The sequence below is a fragment of the Salmo salar genome, chromosome 03, assembly GCF_965601325.2.
Source record: "Salmo salar chromosome 03, fSalSal1, whole genome shotgun sequence".
NCBI classification, from domain to species: Eukaryota; Metazoa; Chordata; class Actinopteri; order Salmoniformes; family Salmonidae; genus Salmo; species Salmo salar.
Window position 1 is genome coordinate 97088384 of NC_138293.1, and position 24951 is coordinate 97113334.

The 24951-nt window shown below is 45.8% G+C and overlaps 1 protein-coding gene across 2 annotated transcripts in view; it reads right to left on the reverse strand.

Annotated features, from left to right (window-relative positions):
* The window catches only part of LOC106602015 (disks large homolog 1), a 109969-nt gene that overhangs the window by 58582 nt on the left and 26436 nt on the right, over positions 1 to 24951 (reverse strand). Inside the window, exons 4-8 of one of the 2 annotated variants that reach the window (XM_082972918.1) lie at positions 21866 to 21935; positions 21670 to 21744; positions 10080 to 10159; positions 2914 to 3031; positions 2434 to 2575 (exon numbers count right to left, since the gene is read on the reverse strand). In XM_082972918.1, the coding sequence (XP_082829044.1) occupies positions 2434 to 2575; positions 2914 to 3031; positions 10080 to 10159; positions 21670 to 21744; positions 21866 to 21935 (485 nt within the window). The remainder of the gene's footprint in view (positions 1 to 2433; positions 2576 to 2913; positions 3032 to 10079; positions 10160 to 21669; positions 21745 to 21865; positions 21936 to 24951) is intronic. The other variant, XM_082972919.1, reaches the window with a different exon arrangement.

Genomic DNA, 24951 nt, shown 5'->3' on the forward strand with positions numbered 1-24951 from the left:
TCTGTCTCTCTGTCTCTAGCTCTGTCTCTCTGTCTCTAGCTCTGTCTCTCTGTCTCTAGCTCTGTCTCTCTGTCTCTAGCTCTGTCTCTCTGTCTCTAGCTCTGTCTCTCTGTCTCTCTCTCTGTCTCTCTGTCTCTAGCTCTGTCTCTCTGTCTTTCTGTCTCTAGCTCTGTCTCTCTGTCTCTAGCTCTGTCTCTAGCTCTGTCTCTCTGTCTCTAACTCTGTCTCTAGCTCTGTCTCTAGCTCTGTCTCTCTGTCTCTCTCTCTGTCTCTCTGTCTCTCTGTCTCTAGCTCTGTCTCTCTGTCTCTAGCTCTGTCTCTCTGTCTCTAGCTCTGTCTCTCTGTCTCTAGCTCTGTCTCTCTGTCTCTAACTCTGTCTCTAGCTGTCTCTCTGTCTCTAACTCTGTCTCTCTGTCTCTAGCTCTGTCTCTAACTCTGTCTCTAGCTGTCTCTAACTCTGTCTCTCTGTCTCTAGCTCTGTCTCTCTGTCTCTAGCTCTGTCTCTCTGTCTCTAGCTCTGTCTCTGTCTCTAGCTGTCTCTCTCTCTCTCCCTCTCTGTCTCCCTGTCTCTAGCTCTGTCTCTCTGTCTCTAGCTCTGTCTTTCTGTCTCTCTCTCTGTCTCTAACTCTGTCTCTCTGTCTCTAGCTCTGTCTCTCTGTCTCTAGCTCTGTCTCTAGCTCTGTCTCTCTGTCTCTAGCTCTGTCTCTAGCTCTGTCTCTCTGTCTCTAGCTCTGTCTCTAGCTCTGTCTCTCTGTCTCTAGCTGTCTCTAACTCTGTCTCTCTGTCTCTAGCTCTGTCTCTCTGTCTCTAGCTCTGTCTCTCTGTCTCTAGCTCTGTCTCTAGCTCTGTCTCTAGCTCTGTCTCTCTGTCTATAGCTGTCTCTCTCTCTCGCTCCCTCTCTGTCTCTAGCTCTGTCTCTCTGTCTCCAGCTCTGTCTCTAGCTGTCTCTGTCTCTCTCTCTCTCTCTCTAGCTTTGTCTCTCTGTCTCTAGCTCTGTCTCTCTGTCTCTAGCTCTGTCTCTCTGTCTCACTCTCTGTCTCCCCAAGAGGGTAACCAACACTCTGTCTGACTCCTGGATCACCTCCTGGTCTGACAACACAACGAGTAACGTTACGTTACAGTAAGATACAGTTACAGCACTGGTAACCTTACGCTGTCTGTCTTCCATCCAGCAAGACAGTTAAACAGGACAGCCTTTACTGGTAACCTTACGCTGTCTGTCTTCCATCCAGCAAGACAGTTAAACAGGACAGAGTTTATTGGTTACTGTTGCTTGCACTTGTGAAACTTTGTGAGTACAGTGTGTAGGAGCTTCTTCCTGCAAAGCAATCTCTAGATGTGTGAATGCATTTCTCTTTTAAGAGTGAAACTGTTGCAACATTAGGCAGGGGAACAGTGTAGAGTACTTCTAACACAGTGTTGTGTCAACACCTTGGTGTGAAGAGGTCCAGTATCAGTTATATACTTCTAACAAGAGGTCCAGTATCAGTTATAGACTTCTAACACAGTGTTGTGTCAACACCTTGGTGTGAAGAGGTCCAGTATCAGTTATATACTTCTAACACAGTTTTGTGTCAACACCTTGGTGTGAAGAGGTCCAGTAGTTATCAAGCCAAGAGAGGACAGTTCCTTTATAACTGAGCTTTATTTACACACCACAAAGACGAATGGCTAATAGCAGCAGGGGGTGGCTGTGGTGTGTTAAGAGATCACCCTGCTGGCTGTTGACCAACGGGGGCTGTTTGTGCAGTTTCAATATGAAGTGTTGTTGGGAAATGAACAGAAAATGAGGGCCGATGTTCTGGTCAGAGGTGATAGGAACGGCTTTAAACCATTGGTCCGCATGGTGTGTCGACATGCCTAATGTAACTCAATTTCTAAGTAGAGCAGATTGTCGTTACCATGTCGACATGTCTAATGTAACTCCATTTCTAAGTAGAGCAGATTGACGTTACCATGTCGACATGTCTAATGTAACTCCATTTCTAAGTAGAGCAGATTGACGTTACCATGTCGACATGCCTAATGTAACTCCATTTCTAAGTAGAGCAGATTGTCGTTACCATGTCGACATGCCTAATGTAACTCCATTTCTAAGTAGAGCAGATTGACGTTACCATGTCGACATGTCTAATGTAACTCCATTTCTAAGTAGAGCAGCTTGACGTTACCATGTCGACATGTCTAATGTAACTCCATTTCTAAGTAGAGCAGATTGATGTTACCATGTCGACATGCCTAATGTAACTCTTCCCACCATATTCATCATTGACTGGATGTTCTACCAGTGGTTTGAGTCTGGTTCATTTCATCCCAGTATTAAAATCCAATGGAGGTAACTATGACTACAGTATCTGTTATGAAGTGAATCTATGAGAAGGGGTACTCCACTGGTACTCTGTTCTTTCAGGATGGATCCCATTGGTGACTTACCCTGTGGCAGTCTCCCCCAGACAGAACCTCCTGGATGAAGACTGCAGGGCCGTCCGGTCTATTGGAGCCTCCGCCGATGGTGATGCCCAGACTAGAGGAGCGGGCTACAGAGATCAGCTGGATCACACCCTCTCCTGGGTGACTGGAGACAGGAGGAGGAGAGGATGGGGATATAGTATATACTATAAGACAGATAGACACATACAAACTCTCTCAAATACACACCCAGTCACAGCAACAGTCACAGATAGTAGAACATAGATACAGGTGAACTAACTGTACAACCCATTCATATGGTAGATACATCAACATCAATGGTTAAACTGTACTATATTGTAGCGAGCTTAACACAACTCCTAGCCACCTTGTCAAGAGCTTTGGATCTCTTGGCGTAATGGCTAAGGTGTTGGGTTGGCAGTCGCTGGACCCGGGTCGAGTCCCAGTCGGGGCTACCCCCTGAATTAGCTACAATAGCTATACCTGAGGGAGCGCAGTAGAGGGTTGTTGTAGGTGCTCTGAGAGCCAGCAGGACTCAAAAGCAAAGGACTCTGGGAGCGTGACGAGGACCCGGACGATGTGCTGTCCAGATATCTGCCTGCTTAGAAAGGAGGAGAGACAGGGAACAGTTAGAGACAGGGAACAGTTAGAGACAGGGAACAGTTAGAGACAGGTAACAGTTAGAGACAGGGAACAGTTAGAGACAGGGAATAGAGACAGGGAACAGTTAGAGACAGGGAACAGTTAGAGACAGGGAACAGTTAGAGACAGGGAACAGTAACAGTAAGAGACAGGGAACAGTTAGAGACAGGGAACAGTTAGAGACAGGGAACAGCTAGAGACAGGGAACAGTTAGAGACAGGGAACAGTTAGAGACAGGGAACAGTTAGAGACAGGGAACAGTTAGAGAAAGGGAACAGTTAGAGACAGGGAACAGTTAGAGACAGGGAACAGCTAGAGACAGGGAACAGTTAGAGACAGGGAACAGTTAGAGACAGATAACAGTTAGAGACAGGGAACAGTTAGAGAACAGGGAACAGTTAGAGACAGGGAACAGCTAGAGACAGGGAACAGTTAGAGACAGGGAACAGCTAGAGACAGGGAACAGTTAGATACAGGTAACAGCTAGAGACAGGGAACAGTTAGAGACAGGGAACAGTTAGAGACAGGGAACAGTTAGAGACAGGTAACAGCTAGAGACAGGGAACAGTTAGAGACAGGGAACAGTTAGAGACAGGGAACAGTTAGAGACAGGGAACAGTTAGAGACAGGGAACAGCTAGAGACAGGGAACAGTTAGAGACAGGGAACAGTTAGAGACAGATAACAGTTAGAGACAGGGAACAGTTAGAGACAGGGAACAGCTAGAGACAGGGAACAGCTAGAGACAGGGAACAGTTAGAGACAGGGAACAGTTAGAGACAGGGAACAGCTAGAGACAGGGAACAGTTAGAGACAGGGAACAGCTAGAGACAGGGAACAGTTAGAGACAGGGAACAGTTAGAGACAGGGAACAGCTAGAGACAGGGAACAGTTAGAGACAGGGAACAGTTAGAGACAGGGAACAGCTAGAGACAGGGAACAGTTAGAGACAGGGAACAGTTAGAGACAGGGAACAGCTAGAGACAGGTAATGGTTAGAGAACAGGGAACAGTTAGAGACAGGGAACAGCTAGAGACAGGGAACAGTTAGAGAACAGGGAACAGTTAGAGACAGGGAACAGTTAGAGACAGGGAACAGTTAGAGACAGGGAACAGTTAGAGACAGATAACAGTTAGAGACAGGGAACAGTAACAGTTAGAGACAGGGAACAGTTAGAGACAGGGAACAGCTAGAGACAGGGAACAGTTAGAGAACAGGGAACAGTTAGAGACAGGGAACAGCTAGAGACAGGGAACAGTTAGAGAACAGGGAACAGTTAGAGACAGGGAACAGTTAGAGACAGGGAACAGTTAGAGACAGGGAACAGTTAGAGACAGATAACAGTTAGAGACAGGGAACAGTTAGAGACAGGGAACAGCTAGAGACAGGGAACAGTTAGAGACAGGGAACAGTTAGAGACAGATAACAGCTAGAGACAGGGAACAGTTAGAGACAGGGAACAGTTAGATACAGGTAACAGTTAGAGACAGATAACAGCTAGAGACAGGGAACAGTTAGAGACAGGGAACAGTTAGAGACAGGGAACAGTTAGAGAAAGGGAACAGTTAGAGACAGATAACAGTTAGAGACAGATAACAGTTAGAGACAGGGAACAGTTAGAGACAGGGAACAGTTAGAGACAGGGAACAGTTAGAGACAGGGAACAGTTAGAGACAGGGAACAGTTAGAGACAGATAACAGTTAGAGACAGGGAACAGTTAGAGACAGGGAACAGTTAGAGAAAGGGAACAGTTAGAGACAGATAACAGTTAGAGACAGATAACAGTTAGAGACAGGGAACAGTTAGAGACAGGGAACAGCTAGAGACAGGGAACAGTTAGAGACAGGGAACAGCTAGAGACAGGGAACAGTTAGAGACAGGGAACAGTTAGAGACAGGGAACAGCTAGAGACAGGGAACAGTTAGAGACAGGGAACAGTTAGAGACAGGGAACAGTAACAGTTAGAGACAGGGAACAGTTAGAGACAGGGAACAGTTAGAGACAGGTAACAGTTAGAGACAGGGAACAGTTAGAGACAGGGAATAGAGACAGGGAACAGTTAGAGACAGGGAACAGTTAGAGACAGGGAACAGTTAGAGACAGGGAACAGCTAGAGACAGGGAACAGTTAGAGACAGGGAACAGTTAGAGACAGGGAACAGTTAGAGACAGGGAACAGTTAGAGACAGGGAACAGTTAGAGACAGGGAACAGCTAGAGACAGGGAACAGTTAGAGACAGGGAACAGTTAGAGACAGGGAACAGTTAGAGACAGGGAACAGTTAGAGACAGGGAACAGTAACAGTTAGAGACAGGGAACAGTTAGAGACAGGGAACAGTTAGAGACAGATAACAGTTAGAGACAGGGAACAGTTAGAGACAGGGAACAGTAACAGTTAGAGACAGGGAACAGTTAGAGACAGGGAACAGTTAGAGATAGGGAACAGTTAGAGACAGGGAACAGTAACAGTTAGAGACAGGGAACAGTTAGAGACAGGGAACAGTTAGAGACAGGGAACAGTTAGAGACAGGGAACAGCTAGAGACAGGGAACAGTTAGAGACAGGGAACAGTTAGAGACAGGGAACAGTAACAGTTAGAGACAGGGAACAGTTAGAGACAGGGAACAGTTAGAGACAGGGAACAGCTAGAGACAGGGAACAGTTAGAGACAGGGAACAGTTAGAGACAGATAACAGTTAGAGACAGGGAACAGTTAGAGACAGGGAACAGTTAGAGACAGGGAACAGTTAGAGACAGGGAACAGTTAGAGACAGGGAACAGTTAGAGACAGGGAACAGTAACAGTTAGAGACAGGGAACAGTTAGAGACAGGGAACAGTTAGAGACAGGGAACAGTTAGAGACAGGGAACAGTTAGAGACAGGGAACAGTTAGAGACAGGGAACAGCTAGAGACAGGTAATGGTTAGAGACAGGGAACAGCTAGAGACAGGGAACAGTTAGAGACAGGGAACAGTTAGAGACAGGGAACAGCTAGAGACAGGTAATGGTTAGAGACAGGGAACAGCTAGAGACAGATAACAGTTAGAGACAGGGAACAGTTAGAGACAGGGAACAGCTAGAGACAGGGAACAGTTAGAGACAGGGAACAGTTAGAGACAGGGAACAGCTAGAGACAGGGAACAGCTAGAGACAGGGAACAGTTAGAGACAGGGAACAGCTAGAGACAGGTAATGGTTAGAGACAGATAACAGTTAGAGACAGGGAACAGCTAGAGACAGGGAACAGTTAGAGACAGGGAACAGTTAGAGACAGGGAACAGCTAGAGACAGGGAACAGTTAGAGACAGGGAACAGCTAGAGACAGGGAACAGTTAGAGACAGGGAACAGTTAGAGACAGGGAACAGTTAGAGACAGATAACAGTTAGAGACAGGGAACAGTTAGAGACAGATAACAGTTAGAGACAGGGAACAGTTAGAGACAGGGAACAGTTAGAGACAGGGAACAGTTAGAGACAGGGAACAGCTAGAGACAGGGAACAGTTAGAGACAGGGAACAGCTAGAGACAGGGAACAGTTAGAGACAGGTAATGGTTAGAGACAGGGAACAGCTAGAGACAGGTAATGGTTAGAGACAGGGAACAGCTAGAGACAGGGAACAGTTAGAGACAGGGAACAGCTAGAGACAGGGAACAGTTAGAGACAGGGAACAGTTAGAGACAGGGAACAGCTAGAGACAGGTAATGGTTAGAGACAGGGAACAGGGTCTTGGGATGCAAACAGGGTCTCCAGACGTTCCACTAGAGGGCAGTGTAAATAGGTACTAGTACATAATGAAAGAGGACTGACCCCTCAGTCAGTTTCCTGCCTCTACAGATATCCTATTAAACGCTCCGGATGGGAGTAGAGAGCCGCTGCCCCTGGACTTCATAAAGCAGTTCCTGACAAGTGTTTAGTTTAGTAAGCTTGATCTCCTCTAAGCTGTAAATAATACTCTACATGCTGCCCTGTGCTATTTATTTTTTAGCCCTGAAATCTAAAAGGAAACGGACAGGAACAGAAATTGCCTGTCTTTCAAAAGGGATGTTACCGGGCTTATATAGTTGTCTTTGATTTGGACATTACAACGCAAAACTAATGTCAGCCTTTAAGAAATGTCTACAATGTTATTCGCTTCATGAAAACATACATTTCCATTGAGATATATTTCCTTGAGATGTCATTGCAATTCACTGACCCAATGATGAAAAACTAGGTAATTCACTGACTCAATGATGAAAAACTAGGTAATTGACTGATACAATAACGAAAAACTAGGTAATTCACTGACACAATGATGAAAAACTAGATAATTGACTGACTCAATGATGAAAAACTAGGTAATTCACTGACACAATGATGAAAAACTAGGTAATTCACTGACACAATGATGAAAAACTAGGTAATTCAATGACACAATGATGAAAAACTAGGTAATTCACTGACACAATGATGAAAAACTAGGTAATTCACTGACACAATGATGAAAAACTAGGTAATTCATTGACTCAATGATAAAAACTAGGCAAAACAAGGTGACATCTCACTTGAGATGAACCCCTAATACACAACATCAACAACAACATTTACAATGACAGACTTCTCCTAATGAAGGGGGCTGAAACCTCAATATACTTACAATGACCAGATCTGTCAACAACCTTGTAAACCTTTGTTTCCCTTCTCTCTCCTTTTTAGACAGCCGTTGTGTGTGTGTGTGTGTGTGTGTGTGTGTGTGTGTGTGTGTGTGTGTGTGTGTGTGTGTGTGTGTGTGTGTGTGTGTGTGTGTGTGTGTGTATGTGTGTGTGTGTGTGTGTGTGTGTGTGTGTGTGTGTGTGTGTGTGTGTGGGTGTGTGTGTGTGTACATGTATCACCCACAGCAGAAACAGATGTTAGCAATTGCATAATGGACAACGGCGCTCGCTGTCATGAGACATTTTCAAAGGCCCACTCACATACTGGATCATCTAGCTATAGTACTGTACACTTTAAAGGATCAGCGGCATGTTACTGAGGTTTTCATCTAGCTATAGTACTGTACACTTTAAAGGATCAGCGGCATGTCACTGAGGTTTTCATCTAGCTATAGTACTGTACACTTTAAAGGATCAGCGGCATGTTACTGAGGTTTTCATCTAGCTATAGTACTGTACACTTTAAAGGATCAGCGGCATGTTACTGAGGTTTTCATCTAGCTATAGTACTGTACACTTTAAAGGATCAGCGGCATGTCACTGAGGTTTTCATCTAGCTATAGTACTGTACACTTTAAAGGATCAGCGGCATGTTACTGAGGTTTTCATCTAGCTATAGTACTGTACACTTTAAAGGATCAGCGGCATGTCACTGAGGTTTTCATCTAGCTATAGTACTGTACACTTTAAAGGATCAGCGGCATGTTACTGAGGTTTTCATCTAGCTATAGTACTGTACACTTTAAAGGATCAGCGGCATGTTACTGAGGTTTTCATCTAGCTATAGTACTGTACACTTTAAAGGATCAGCGGCATGTTACTGAGGTTATCATCTAGCTATAGTACTGTACACTTTAAAGGATCAGCGGCATGTTACTGAGGTTTTCATCTAGCTATAGTACTGTACACTTTAAAGGATCAGCGGCATGTTACTGAGGTTTTCATCTAGCTATAGTACTGTACACTTTAAAGGATCAGCGGCATGTTACTGAGGTTTTCATCTAGCTATAGTACTGTACACTTTAAAGGATCAGCGGCATGTTACTGAGGTTTTCATCTAGCTATAGTACTGTACACTTTAAAGGATCAGCGGCATGTTACTGAGGTTTTCATCTAGCTATAGTACTGTACACTTTAAAGGATCAGCGGCATGTCACTGAGGTTTTCATCTAGCTATAGTACTGTACACTTTAAAGGATCAGCGGCATGTCACTGAGGTTTTCATCTAGCTATAGTACTGTACACTTTAAAGGATCAGCGGCATGTTACTGAGGTTTTCATCTAGCTATAGTACTGTACACTTTAAAGGATCAGCGGCATGTCACTGAGGTTTTCATCTAGCTATAGTACTGTACACTTTAAAGGATCAGCGGCATGTTACTGAGGTTTTCATCTAGCTATAGTACTGTACACTTTAAAGGATCAGCGGCATGTTACTGAGGTTTTCATCTAGCTATAGTACTGTACACTTTAAAGGATCAGCAGCATGTCACTGAGGTTTTCATCTAGCTATAGTACTGTACACTTTAAAGGATCAGCAGCATGTCACTGAGGTTTTCATCTAGCTATAGTACTGTACACTTTAAAGGATCAGCAGCACGTTACTGAGGTTTTCATCTAGTTTTTCTGCTATAAAGTAGTTCTGTAAGTTACTATGATCAGAAAGGTTTTATTTGTATCTAGTGATATAGTACACAAACACATTTTACTGCTGTAAAGTAATTCTGTAAGTTACTATAATCCGAAAGGTTTCCGTTTTATCTAGTTATATAGTACACAAACACATTTTACAGGTGTAAAGTAAAGTGGTGATTTCATAGGGGGTCTGAGCACAGTACAAAATTGTTTAAAAGCGGGGATGAAAAATAAAGATCAAGACAGGACACATAGTATTGATTGGATGGGAGGTCCTCACTGTCATATACTGAGCTGGATATGTGTTTAAGATGTAGCACATACCATGTTGAAATAGAGGGGAGAGACAGGACATATACAGTATTTGTGGGGGTTATACCATGTTGAAATAGAGGGGGGAGACAGGACATACCATGTGGACATGGTGGGAGGTCCTACCATGCTGGATGGGAGAGTTGTGTTATACCATGTGGACATAGAGGGAGGAGGGAAGTCATACCATGCTGGATGGGAGAGTTGTGTTATACCATGTGGACATAGAGGGAGGAGGGAGGTCATACCATGCTGGATGGGAGAGTTGTGTTATACCATGTGGACGTAGAGGGAGGAGGGAGGTCCTACCATGCTGGATGGGAGAGTTGTGTTATACCATGTGGACATAGAGGGAGGAGGGAAGTCCTACCATGCTGGATGGGAGAGTTGCGTGTCGACCCAGTACTACTGCTGGATCCATACTTCTCCAAAAGCTCTGAAAACTCTCTCCTGTAAGAAACCAAAGGGGTAAATAATGACACATCCCCAACAACAAGTATACTGTTAGAACTGAACTATAACACTGTACTCACAGCCACACACCCACACGGTTCACTGACACGACAACCTTATATTAGTCTATCTATCACACTAACTATCTCACACCCACTACCTCACACCCCACAGAACCCCAAATCATATCACACCCACTACCTCACACCCCACAAAATCCCAAATCATATCACACCCACTACCTCACACCCACTACCTCACACCCCACAGAACCCCAAATCATATCACACCCACTACCTCACACCCCACAGAACCCCAAATCATATCACACCCACTACCTCACACCCCACAGAACCCCAAATCATATCACACCCACTACCTCACACCCCACAGAACCCCAAATCATATCACACCCACTACCTCACACCCCACAGAACCCCAAATCATATCACACCCTAAATTCTACCAAGGGTGGTAATTCTGTTAGGGGAACCCTAAATGCCACCATTTGTGGTAATTATGTTAGGGGAACCCTAAATTATACCATGGGTGGTAATTCTGTTAGGGGAACCCTAAATGATACCATGGGTGGTAATTCTGTTAGGGGAACCCTAAATGATACCATGGGTGGTAATTCTGTTAGGGGAACCCGAAAATCTACCATGGGTGATATTCTGATAGGGGAACCCTCAATGCTACCATGGGTGGTAATTATGTTAGGGGGACCCTCAATTCTACCATGGGTGGTAATTCTGTTGGGGGAATCCAAAATTCTACCATGGGTGGTAATTATGTTAGGGGAACCCTAAATGATACCATGGGTGGTAATTCTGTTAGGGAAACCCTAAATGATACCATGGGTGGTAATTCTGTTAGGGGAACCCTAAATGATACCATGGGTGGTAATTCTGTTAGGGGAACCCGAAAATCTACCATGGGTGATATTCTGATAGGGGAACCCTCAATGCTACCATGGGTGGTAATTATGTTAGGGGGACCCTCAATTCTACCATGGGTGGTAATTCTGTTGGGGGAATCCAAAATTCTACCATGGGTGGTAATTATGTTAGGGGAACCCTAAATGATACCATGGGTGGTAATTCTGTTAGGGGAACCCTAAATGCCAACATGGGTGGTAATTCTGATAGGGGAACCCTCAATGCTACCATGGGTGGTAATTATGTTAGGGGGACCCTCAATGCTACCATGGTTGGTAATTCTGTTGGGGGAACCCTAAATGATACCATGGGTGGTATTTCTGTTAGGGGAACCCTAAATGATACCATGGGTGGTATTTCTGTTAGGGGAACCCTAAATGATACCATGGGTGGTAATTCTGTTAGGGGAACCTTAAATTACCCTTCCAGATAAAGCTGACGTGTTGATAGAACATCAACAGCTACAGTATAAGGGTGAAATTGTGTTTTTAAAGTAAAGGTGTTGCTGTGTAGCTCCCCTACTGAATACACACTATCACCCACTAATCCCATTGTTGTTGGCTCTAGAATGGAGGCCTAATACACTGCCTGAGAGGGAGAGAGAGAGAGTGGGGGGGGGGAGAGAGAGCGAGAGAGAGGGGGGATACAGAGAGAGAAAGAGAGGAGAGAGAGAGAGTGGGGGGAGAGGGGGGAGAGTGAAAGAGAGGAGAGAAAGAGAGTGGGGGAGAGAGAGAGAGGGAGAAAGAGAGGAGAGAGAGAAAGAGAGGAGAGAGAGAAAGAGAGTGGGGGGAGAGAGAGAGAGAGAGAAAGAGAGAGAAAGAGAGTGGGGGATAGAGAGAGAGCGAGAGAGAGAGAGAGAGAGAGAGAGAGCGAGCGAGAGAGAGAGAGAGAGAGAGAGAGAGAGAGAGGGAGAGAGAGAGAGAGAGAGAGAGAGAGAGAGAGAGACAGAGACAGAGAGAGACAGAGAGAGACAGAGAGAGACAGAGAGAGAGAGAGAGAGAGAGAGAGAGGGAGAGAGAGAGGGAGAGGGAGAGGGAGAGAGAGAGAGAGAGAGAGAGAGAGAGAACATTTCCTGGTATTCCCTCAGTGTCGTTGTTATGATCTTAAAAATAAATTGGATTGTGGACGGATTTCCGGACCAGGTACATCCACTGAATGATCTCTAATCAAATCTGTGATTTTCTTGGAATGACGGACATTGCTTGGTATAATATGCTTTTTCTGTAACAATTGTAGATGATAGGTGTTTTTTTCATCTCACTTGCGCATTGATTTAATGTCTTCCTCTTCCTGTATTCTCTTTCTATATCAAGTCCTTGCTGCAGATACCCCACCTAGACCAGAAGCAGCTAACACTGACGTATGGTCTACACCTTTCTAGGGGTCGGGGGTAAGAGCCAGTCAGTGTGGAGGAAATCCCTCCTGTACCAATGAGACCAGGACATTATGACCTACAGACCACTTCCCTAAGGTCAATTTCTCTCCCCACCCCCCCATCCTTACCATCCCCTGTCTACTCCATCTCTCTCTCCCCTCCCTCCCCACTCCATCTCTCTCTCCCCTCCCTCCCCACTCCATCTCTCTTTCCCCTCCCCTCCCTCCCTACTCCATCTCCCTCTCTCCCCCTCCCTCCCCACTCCATCTCTCTCTCCCCTCCCTCCCCATTCCATCTCTCTCTCTCCCCTCCCCACTCCATCTCTCTCTCTCCCCTCCCTCCCTACACCATCTCTCTCTCTCCCCTCCCTCCCCCACTCCATCTCTATTTCCCCTCCCCTCCCTCCCTACTCCATCTCCCTCTCTCCCCACTCCATCTCTCTCTCCCCCCTCCATCTCTCTCTCTCCCCTCCCTCCCTACTCCATCTCCCTCTCTCCCCTCCCCACTCCATCTCTCTCTCTCCCCTCCCCTCCCCACTCCATCTCTCTCTCCCCTCCCTCCCTACACCATCTCCCTCTCTCCCCTCCCCACTCCATCTCTCTCTCTTCCCCTCCCCTCCCCACTCCATCTCTCTCTCTCCTCCCCTCCTTTCTCCACTCCCTCTTTCTCTCTCCTCCCTTTCACTCCTCCCAGACCCCTCACCTCCAGACTGACTGATTGCGGACTTTACCTCGACTAACCTGTACCCCCGCACATTGACTCGGTACCGGTACCCCCTGTACATAGCCTCGTTATTATTATTTTATTGTTACTTTTTATTTTATTTTTTACTTTAGTTTATTTTGTAAATATTTTCTAAACTCTATTTCTTGAACTGCATTGTTGACTAATCGCTTGTAAGTAAGCATATTCGGCGCATGTGACAAATAACATTTGATTTGATTTGACTGACAGTTATGGGTCAGCAGTATCTTTCCTGTTGCCTGGCGACTCCAACTGAATTCTTCCTCTATGTTAGCTACATACTTCAGTCTGAGACTGACATCATTGAAGTCATTTGTGGTGACGTCAAAATGAGGGGTGTTGTACAAAACAAACCAATCAGAGTATTAAAGCCAATGAAGAATTTAAAAAACGCCACTTTACCCATGTGTGTTCTGGCGATTGGTTTCTGGGACAAATCAGAACGGTTAGAATGTGTTTGCGTTCTAGAAATCGTCGGGGAGGTTCTCAGATCCAGACTCATTTGGAGAATACCCCAGACAGGAAGGATGTCCCCTTTCTGACCCCAGACAAGATGTCCCCTCTCTGACCCCAGACAGGAAGGATGTCCCCTCTCTGACACCAGACAGGAAGGATGTCCCCTCTCTGACACCAGACAGGAAGGATGTCACCTCTCTGACACCAGACAGGAAGGATGTCCCCTCTCTGACCCCATACAGGAAGGATGTCCCCTCTCTGACCCCATACAGGAAAGATGTCCCCTCTCTGACACCAGACAGGAAGGATGTCCCCTCTCTGACACCAGACAGGAAGGATGTCCCCTCTCTGACACCAGACAGGAAGGATGTCCCCTCTCTGACACCAGACAGGAAGGATGTCCCCTCTCTGACCCCATACAGGAAGGATGTCCCCTCTCTGACCCCATACAGGAAAGATGTCCCCTCTCTGACACCAGACAGGAAGGATGTCCCCTCTCTGACACCAGACAGGAAGGATGTCCCCTCTCTGACCCCATACAGGAAGGATGTCCCCTCTCTGACCCCATACAGGAAAGATGTCCCCTCTCTGACACCAGACAGGAAGGATGTCCCCTCTCTGACACCAGACAGGAAGGATGTCCCCTCTCTGACACCAGACAGGAAGGATGTCCCCTCTCTGACACCAGACAGGAAGGATGTCCCCTCTCTGACACCAGACAGGAAGGATGTCCCCTCTCTGACACCAGACAGGAAGGATGTCCCCTCTCTGACCCCAGACAGGAAGGATTAGACTGATCTGATCAGCTATGTGGTGCTCTTCAACATGTCCAGTCTGAATCTCTGGTATATTTAACCTCACTGCAGGGGAATGTCCAGTCTGAATCTCTGGTATATTTAACCTCACTTCAGGGGAATGTCCAGTTTGAATCTCTGGTATATTTAACCTCACTGCAGGGGAATGTCCAGTCTGAATCTCTGGTATATTTAACCTCACTGCAGGGGAATGTCCAGTCTGAATCTCTGGTATATTTAACCTCACTGCAGGGGAATGTCCTGTCTGAATCTCTGGTATATTTAACCTCACTGCAGGGGAATGTCCAGTCTGAATCTCTGGTATACTTAACCTCACTGCAGGGGAATGTCCAGTCTGAATCTCTGGTATACTTAACCTCACTGCAGGGGAATGTCCAGTCTGAATCTCTGGTATATTTAACCTCACTTCAGGGGAATGTCCAGTCTGAATCTCTGGTATATTTAACCTCACTGCAGGGGAATGTCCAGTCTGAATCTCTGGTATATTTAACCTCACTGCAGGGGAATGTCCAGTCTGAATCTCTGGTATATTTAACCTCACTGCAGGGGAATGTCCAGTCTGAATCTCTGGTATATTTAACCTCACTGCAGGGGAATGTCCAGTCTGAATCTCTGGTATATTTAACCTCACTGCAGGGGAATGTACATATATTGTGCTTATGTCTGCGTGTCTTCCTTCATATCACCATCAGGATGGGCTGCTGAGACAGATGGATTAACAACCTCAGAGGTCACATAGGGTCACGTGGTGATCTGATGTCACTAGCGGGACTGACTGGTGGTTAAGGTGGCTAACACCAAAGACACTGTCACGACTTCCACCGAAGGTGGCTCCTCTCCCTGTTCGGGCGGTGCTCGGAGGTCGTCGTCGCTGGCCTACTAGCTGCCACCGATCCATTTTTCCTTTTCGTTTGTGTCTGTCTGTTTTGTTTACACCTGTGTCCTATTAGTTAATTTCGGTGGGTTTATTAACCTCCGCTGCCTGCTATTCTCTGTGGGGGATTATTGGCTGTTGTTGCTCTGCTAGGGGTGCGTGGTTGTGTGGGATTATGTGCTGTTGTTGCTCTGCTAGGGGTGCGTGGTTGTGTGGGATTATGTGCTGTTGTTGCTCTGCTAGAGGTGCGTGTTTGTGGGGGATTATTACTGTTGTTGCTCTGCTAGGGGTGCGTGTTTGTGTGGGATTATGTGCTGTTGTTGCTCTGCTAGGGGTGCGTGTTTGTGTGGGATTATGTGCTGTTGTTGCTGTGCTAGGGGTGCGTGTTTGTGTGGGATTATTACTGTTGTTGCTCTGCTAGGGGTGCGTGTTTGTGTGGGATTATGTGCTGTTGTTGCTCTGCTAGGGGTGCGTGTTTGTGGGGGATTATTACTGTTGTTGCTCTGCTAGGGGTGCGTGTTTGTGTGGGATTATGTGCTGTTGTTGCTCTGCTAGGGGTGCGTGTTTGTGTGGGATTATGTGCTGTTGTTGCTCTGCTAGGGGTGCGTGTTTGTGGGGGATTATTACTGTTGTTGCTCTGCTAGGGGTGCGTGTTTGTGTGGGATTATGTGCTGTTGTTGCTCTGCTAGGGGTGCGTGTTTGTGGGGGATTATTACTGTTGTTGCTCTGCTAGGGGTGCGTGTTTGTGTGGGATTATGTGCTGTTGTTGCTCTGCTAGGGGTGCGTGTTTGTGTGGGATTATGTGCTGTTGTTGCTCTGCTAGGGGTGCGTGGTTGTGTGGGATTATGTGCTGTTGTTGCTCTGCTAGGGGTGCGTGTTTGTGTGGGATTATTACTGTTGTTGCTCTGCTAGGGGTGCGTGTTTGTGTGGGATTATGTGCTGTTGTTGCTCTGCTAGGGGTGCGTGTTTGTGTGGGATTATGTGCTGTTGTTGCTCTGCTAGGTGTGCGTGTTTGTGTGGGATTATGTGCTGTTGTTGCTCTGCTAGGGGTGCGTGTTTGTGTGGGATTATGTGCTGTTGTTGCTCTGCTAGGGGTGCGTGTTTGTGTGGGATTATGTGCTGTTGTTGCTCTGCTAGGGGTGCGTGTTTGTGTGGGATTATGTGCTGTTGTTGCTCTGCTAGGGGTGCGTGTTTGTGTGGGATTATGTGCTGTTGTTGCTCTGCTAGGGGTGCGTGTTTGTGTGGGATTATGTGCTGTTGTTGCTCTACTAGAGGTGCGTGTTTGTGTGGGATTATGTGCTGTTGTTGCTCTACTAGGGGTGCGTGTTTGTGTGTATTTAGGAGTAGAGGTTTCTCCTCCGTGTGGTATGTTTATTTCTCTGTGTGGCGACTTCGTTGGGTGTGTTTCCCCACCGGTTGTTGTCGTGTTTGGGACATTCAATAAATGTTTGTGCTTCTGGAAATCCTTGCTCTCCTCACTCTTGCACCTACCTCTCTTAGGAGACACGTAACAAACACAATATCTAGCAGTTTGGAGTCTCACTAACGGGAATGAAGAACTAGAGCCATTGAACTACTGTAAATAAATATCCATTTGGGGGTTTTAAATGTTGGTCTATATTTGTCTACATTTAGTTATATTGTAAGCGTTCATTTCAACAGGATTCCCTGGTTAAATAGAGGTTGGTTCTAGCTTCATGTTTAGTTATATTGTAAATGTTCATTTCAACAGGATTCCCTGGTTAAATAGAGGTTGGTTCTAGCTTCATGTTTAGTTATATTGTAAATGTTCATTTCAACAGGATTCCCTGGTTAAATAGAGGTTGGTTCTAGCTTCATATTTAGTTATATTGTAAATGTTCATTTCAACAGGATTCCCTGGTTAAATAGAGGTTGGTTCTAGCTTCATGTTTAGTTATATTGTAAATGTTCATTTCAACAGGATTCCCTGGTTAAATAGAGGTTGACTCTAGCTTCATGTTCCCTTTCTATTTCTGACCCCCTCTCATCACAGATCAATGGTACTAAGGCTTTAACAACCAGGTTAATATTACTGCGTAGTGGAAACAAATAGCATGGAGGAGATACAGAACGAGGGAGAATAGGGGAAAGAATGAGAGAGAGGGAGAGGGGGATTAGAGAGAGAGAGATGAAGAGGGGAAGGAACAGAAACGGAAAGGCATAATCCCTCCATCCCCTCCTCTCCTTTCCCCTCCTGTCTTCTCCTCTCCTCCTCTCCATCCCTACTGCCTTGGCCTGTGTGCTGAGCTCTGAGTGTTGGTTAAGGCACAGAACACAGATTATAGAACGATGTGAGAAGCACAGGCTCATCTCATCATGAGTACTGTCCACAGCTTAGCCTGTAGCCTGCTTTCCTGCCTGTAGCCTGTAGCCTGCTTTCCCGTATTTAGCCTGCTTTCCTGCCTGTAGAATTTAACCTGCTTTCCCGCCTGTAGCCTGCTTTCCTGCCTGTAGCCTGTATGTAGCCTGCTTTCCTGCCTATACCCTGATTTCCTGCCAGTAGCCTGCTTTCCTGCCAGTAGCCTGCTTTCCTGCCTGTAGCCTGCTATCCTGCCTGTAGACTACTTTCCCGCCTGTAGCCTGCTTTCCTGCCTGTAGCCTGCTTTCCTGCCTGTAGCCTGCTTTCCTGCCAGTAGCCTGCTTTCCTGCCTGTAGCCTGCTTTTTTGTCTGTAGCCTGCTTTCCTGCCTCTCCTGCCTGTAGCTTTCCTGCCAGTAGCCTGCTTTCCTGCCTGTAGCCTGCTTTCCTGCCTGTAGCCTGCTTTCCTGTCTGTAGCCTGCTTTCCTGTCTCTCCTGCCTGTAGCTTGTACATTCTGTAGCCTGTATAGCCTGCCTTATTGTGTGTGTGTGTGTGTGTGTGTGTGTGTGTGTGTGTGTGTGTGTGTGTGTGTGTGTGTGTGTGTGTGTGTGTGTGTGTGTTCATGCGCGCGTGTGTGACAGCTAGTGTGACCTGGTTTTATGCTGACTCACGATGTCAAAACTGACCACCCGGTCGGTTGTTGCTATGGCATCGTGGTTAGATTAGCAACCTGGCTAAATGTTAAATGCTAAAAACGATAGGCTACCAGATGGCAGAATATGATGAGTGGGGGATGCAGGTTCTCTCTGTATATGTTTTGACAGATATAACCTTCCACTGGCTGTTTAGAGCAAATCAAGAATTCATCACGTAGTAAAAGTTATATTTTACTGTCTTTGCTGTGTAATGTGGTTCTCTTCCCTGACTTTCAAATCAAATCAAATGTTACTGGTTACGTACACATATTTTGCAGATGCTTATGTTTCTAGGGCTAACAGTGCAGCAATACCGAACATTACAAAACAATACACACAAATCCTAAAAACATTTAAAGAAAGAAATCAAGAAATATCAGAACAAGAAATGTCCAGAATATGAATGTATACATTGCATTCGGAAAGAATTCAGAGCCCTTGACTTTTTCCACATTTTGTTACGTTACAGCCTTATTCTAAAATGGATGAAAAAAAATCAATCTACACACAACAACCCATAATGACAAAGCGAAAACCGGTTTAGACATTTCTGCTAATGTATTAAAAATAAAAAAAACTGAAATATCTTATTTACATACATTTTCAGAACCTCTGCTGTGAGACTCGAAATTAAGCTCAGGTGCATCCTGTTCCCATTGATCATCCTTGAGATGTTTCTACAACTTGATTGGAGTCCACCTGTGTTAAATTCAATTGATTGGTCATGATTTGGAAAGGCACACACCTGTCTATAAAAGGTCCTACAGTTGACAGTGCATGTCATGGCAAAAATCAAGCCATGAGGTCGAAGGAATTGTCTGTAGAGCGCCGAGACAGGATTGTGTAGTGGCACAGATCTGGGGAAGGGTACCAAAACATTTCTGTAGTATTGAAGGTCCCCAAGACCCCAATCATTCTTAAATGGAAGAAATTTGGAACCACTAAGACTCTTCCTAGAGCTGGCCGCCCGGCCAAACTGAGCAATCGGAGGAGAAGGGCCTTGGTCAGGGAGGTGACCAAGAACCCGATGGTCACTCTGATAGAGCTCCAGAGTTCCTCTGTAGAGATGGGAGAACCTTCCAGAAGGACAACCATCACTGCAGCACTCCACCAATTAGGCCTTTATGGTAGAGTGGCCAGATGGAAGCCGCTCCTCAGTAAAAGGCACATGACATCCCGCTTGGAGTTTGCCAAAAGGCAAAGGTTCACCTTCCAACAGGACAATGGCCTTAAGCACACAGCCAAGACAATGCAGGAGTGGCTTCGGGAAAAGTCTCTGAATGTTCTTGAGTGGCCCGGCCAGAGCCCGGACTTGAACCCGATCGAACATCTCTGGAGAGACCTGAAAATAGCTGTGCAGCTTGAGGGGATCTGCAGAGAAGAACGGGAGAAACCCCCCAAATACAGGTGTGCCAAGCGTCATACCCAAGAAGACGCGAGGCAGTAATCGCTGCCAAAGATGCTTTAACAAACCTGTTTTTGCTTTGTCATTATGGGGTATTGTGATGTCATTATGGGGTATTGTGTGTAGATTGATGAGGATTTTTTAAAACTTTAATCCATTTCATAATAAGGCTGTAACGTAACAAAATGTGGAAAAAGTTAACGGGTCTGAATACTTTCCAAATGCACTGTATGCAGATGATTGTGTGTATAGACATTAAGCACAATATATGAAACGAAAAGGTGTAGTTATATAGGATGATTCTTGACTAGAATACAGTATATACATATGAAGTGGCTAAAACAGTATGTAAATGTTATTAAAGTGACCAGTATTCAATGACTATGTACTGTACATAGGGCAGCAGCCTCTAAGGTGCAGGGTAAAGTACCGGGTGATAGCCGGACAGTAACAGTGTCTAAGTTCAGGACAGGGTACTGGATGGAGGCCGGCTGGTGGTGAATAACAGTCTGATGGCCTGGAGATAGCAGCTGTTTCTCAGTCTCTCGGTCCCAGCTTTGATGCACCTTTACTGTCTCCTTCTTGTAGATGGTAGCGGAGGGAACAGGCTGTGGCTCGGGTGGCTGAGGTCCTTGATGATCTTCTTGGCCTTCCTGTGACACCGGGATGCTATAGATGTCCTGGAGGGCAGGCAGTGTGCCCCCGGTCGTGTGTTGGGCTGACCGCACCACCCTCTGGAGAGCTCTGTGGTTGCCAGGCCGGCGATACAGCCAGACAGGATGCTCTCACCGGTGCATCTGTAGAAGTTGGTGAGGATCTTAAGGGGGTCAAGCTGAATTTCTTCATCCTCCTGAGGTTGAAGAGATGCTGTTGAAGCCTTCTTCACTACACTGTCTGTGGATCAGTGATGTGCACGCCAAACAGCTTGAAGCTTTTCACCCTCTCCACTCCGGGCCCCATTGATGTGGATGGGGGCATGCTCTTTCTGCTATCTCCTGAAGTCCACAATCAGCTCCTTTTGTTTTGTTGACATTGAGGGAAAGGTTATTTTCCTGGCACCACTTCACCAGGGCCCTGACCTCCTCGCTGTAGGCTGTCTCATCATTGTTGGTAATCAGGCCTACTACTGTTGTGTCGTCTGCAAACTTGATGATTGAGTTGGAGACGTGCGAGGCCACGCAGTCATGGGTGAACAGGGAGTACAGGAGGGGGCTGAGCACGCACCCTTGTGGGGCCCTCGTGCTGAGGATCAGCGTAGCAAGTTCACAGGTTCATCAGTTTGGATTAACAGTCTGTACTAAATGTCTTTCCATTCATCCTCTTGTTGCTAGCTGCCAGGGGTGGAGAGAAAGGTAGGAAGAAGAAGTGCCTGAAGCGGAGCGAGGGCGTCCCAGCCCAAAAACCCTGCCCAAAATGTCCACCATGCCACTGCCAGGGTTATTCATCTTCGAAGAGGAAGCCAAAGAAACTCTCAGCGCCATGCCAACCATCTGGTTTATCAACAAAATTATTCATTTTTACTTTGAATAATTAAAAAATGGCATCTTTTTAATAATCTCAATTTTTGAGAGGAGGAGGAAGAGAAGGAGTAGGGGGAGGAGAAGGAGGAAGAGGAGGAGGACAGGCAGGCCAAGTTGAGAGATAAAGGACATTCAGGGACACAGATGGACATGGAGCACAATTGGAGTTCCAAGCCGACACAAAACACCTGATAGCTGAAATTCAGACTTCAGACACAAATGCGGATTACAGACACTCACATCAGCGACCCAATGCGTGTTGACGCTAAGGTTGTGATTAAGGTTATTGACACTAAGCCTACAGAATGTGGTCAATGATACGTGGTCGTGTGCATCTCATATCTAGACACGGTCCTCACGGCCTACCTTGCTTCCTCGTCTCTGGCGATCAGAAGGCGCATTTGGTTGCTCGAGGATGCTGATCTCAGAACATCTACTGCTCTGTATAAAACAATAACAGAAATACAAAACGTTAATGTCTTGACCCCATCAACACAAATTTCACTGGTCTTTTTGGTATTTTTCCAATGAAGAGAGAGTTGTTTTTTATTGTTGAACCTACCTTTCACTGGTGACCCCTAGTAAACTCTCCCCATTCACCTCCAAGATCTGGTCTCCCGCCTGGAGGTGTCCTGGTGAGGTGAGGTCAACACAAGGTCACAGGTCAAACAGTGATGTCATCAAGGTGAGGATGTACTAATCACATCATGTGATGTCATCAGAATATGAAGTATAAGAGAGGGTGGTTCAGTGAATCCCGCTTGTATGATGAGTAACCTTGCCTCAGACCAGAGTCCTGAAGACTTGTTTTGGCTCCCCAAACTATAGCTCAGCGGGCTAATGGTCTTGTGGCGGGCAGACGACCCAGGGTTTAGGGGGCACATTTTACCTGGAATATCTAAGCATAACTAACCAGGGCCTGTGTTCACAAAGCCTCTCAGACTAGGAGAGCTCATCTAGGATCTGGTCCCCACCTGTCTTATTCAATATTATCTAATAGGCAAAACTGATCCTAGATTAGCACTCCTAATCTGAGAGGCTTTGTGAATAGGGCCCAGGTATTTTAAATCTGATACAAATTACAGGAGCCCTATTGGCTGGTATCGTGACAACACTAATCACGTCTCTACCAGACAAGGGAAAGTAAGAAGAGCACTTAAGGGAAGTATACAATCTGTAAACGGTATAGACTAAGAGTAAACAAAGAGGTGAAAACTGTTGATAGGGCCCTTCCTGGACCTTCCTTGACCGCTGAAGGAGACTTGTTAATCGGTGATTCGTCTCTATCTCTCTATCCCACCAGAACAGGCCTCAGAACAAACAGTTCATCAGTGATATGTCTCTATCTCTCTATCCCACCAGAACAGGCCTCAGAACAAACAGTTCATCAGTGATATGTCTCTATCTCTCTATCCCACCAGAACAGGCCTCAGAACAAACAGTTCATCAGTGATATGTCTCTATCTCTCTATCCCACCAGAACAGGCCTCAGAACAAACAGTTCATCAGTGATATGTCTCTATCTCTCTATCCCACCAGAACAGGCCTCAGAACAAACAGTTCATCAGTGATATGTCTCTATCTCTCTATCCCACCAGAACAGGCCTCAGAACAAACAGTTAATCAGTGATATGTCTCTATCTCTCTATCCCACCAGAACAGGCCTCAGAACAAACAGTTCATCAGTGATATGTCTCTATCTCTCTATCCCACCAGAACAGGCCTCAGAACAAACAGTTCATCAGTGATATGTCTCTATCTCTCTATCCCACCAGAACAGGCCTCAGAACAAACAGTTAATCAGTGATATGTCTCTATCTCTCTATCCCACCAGAACAGGCCTCAGAACAAACAGTTCATCAGTGATATGTCTCTATCTCTCTATCCCACCAGAACAGGCCTCAGAACAAACAGTTCATCAGTGATATGTCTCTATCTCTCTATCCCACCAGAACAGGCCTCAGAACAAACAGTTAATCAGTGATACCATCCTGAGAGATGAGATGTCTCCACAACCACTTCTCCTGTCACTCACTGGTTCATGAGCTCAACCTAGGATGCATCTGAAATGGCACCCTATTTCCTATATAGTGCACTACTTTGACCAAAGCCCTCTATGTGCCCTTGTCCAAAGTAGTTCACTACATAGTGAATAGGGTGACAATTCCGACACAACCCTAGAAGAGATTGATTGGAAGTGGAGCAGTGTAACGACCCTAGATGATAAACACATTACCATCTCTTCCTCGGGGATATCCTTATTGGGATTGTTTAGCTAGGGCCTTTCTCTTTGGGCCAGGCGATCTGTGTTCGCAACCCACTAGAGACCTGGTCCTTCTCCCTCAGTTCATTATGATATGATATAACCAATCTGGGATCACGACCCACTAGAGACCTGGTCCTTCTCCCTCAGTTCATTATGATATGATATAACCAATCTGGGATCACGACCCACTAGAGACCTGGTCCTTCTCCCTCAGTTCATTATGATATGATATAACCAATCTGGGATCACGACCCACTAGAGACCTGGTCCTTCTCCCTCAGTTCATTACGATATGATATAACCAATCTGGGATCACGACCCACTAGAGACCTGGTCCTTCTCCCTCAGTTCATTACGATATGATATAACCAATCTGGGATCACGACCCACTAGAGACCTGGTCCTTCTCCCTCAGTTCATTACGATATGATATAACCAATCTGGGATCACGACCCACTAGAGACCTGGTCCTTCTCCCTCAGTTCATTACGATATGATATAACCAATCTGGGATCACGACCCACTAGAGACCTGGTCCTTCTCCCTCAGTTCATTACGATATGATATAACCAATCTGGGATCACGACCCACTAGAGACCTGGTTCTTCTCCCTCAGTTCATTACGATATGATATAACCAATCTGGGATCACGACCCACTAGAGACCTGGTTCTTCTCCCTCTGTTCATTACGATATGATATAACCAATCTGGGATCACGACCCACTAGAGACCTGGTTCTTCTCCCTCAGTTCATTACGATATGATATAACCAATCTGGGATCACGACCCACTAGAGACCTGGTTCTTCTCCCTCAGTTCATTACGATATGATATAACCAATCTGGGATCACGACCCACTAGAGACCTGGTTCTTCTCCCTCAGTTCATTACGATATGATATAACCAATCTGGGATCACGACCCACTAGAGACCTGGTTCTTCTCCCTCAGTTCATTATGATATGATATAACCAATCTGGGATCACGACCCACTAGAGACCTGGTCCTTCTCCCTCAGTTCATTATGATATGATATAACACAGAGTTGTGCAAACTGTACATCATCGCAATGCCGTTAGTTCCATTCACTACAGTAGGTATAGTAACAATGGTACATTTGATTAATTTAGTCAATTTCTGGAGCCCAAGGGACAAGTTACATAAGTCACTGGTCTAAAAGACTTGATGAGTTTATCTAATATGAGCTGTAGCAGAGAGCATGTTCTACATAACTTTTTTTAAATAACCATGTTTTAACAGTCCAAATATCCAGACTTAGTAGGTCTTCTGGGTAGAAGAAAATAGAATGTTTTATAGTACGTGAAATTTGGAAACATTTGTTTGCTTTAAATGCCAGGATGTTGTACTCATTTCAACTGTTC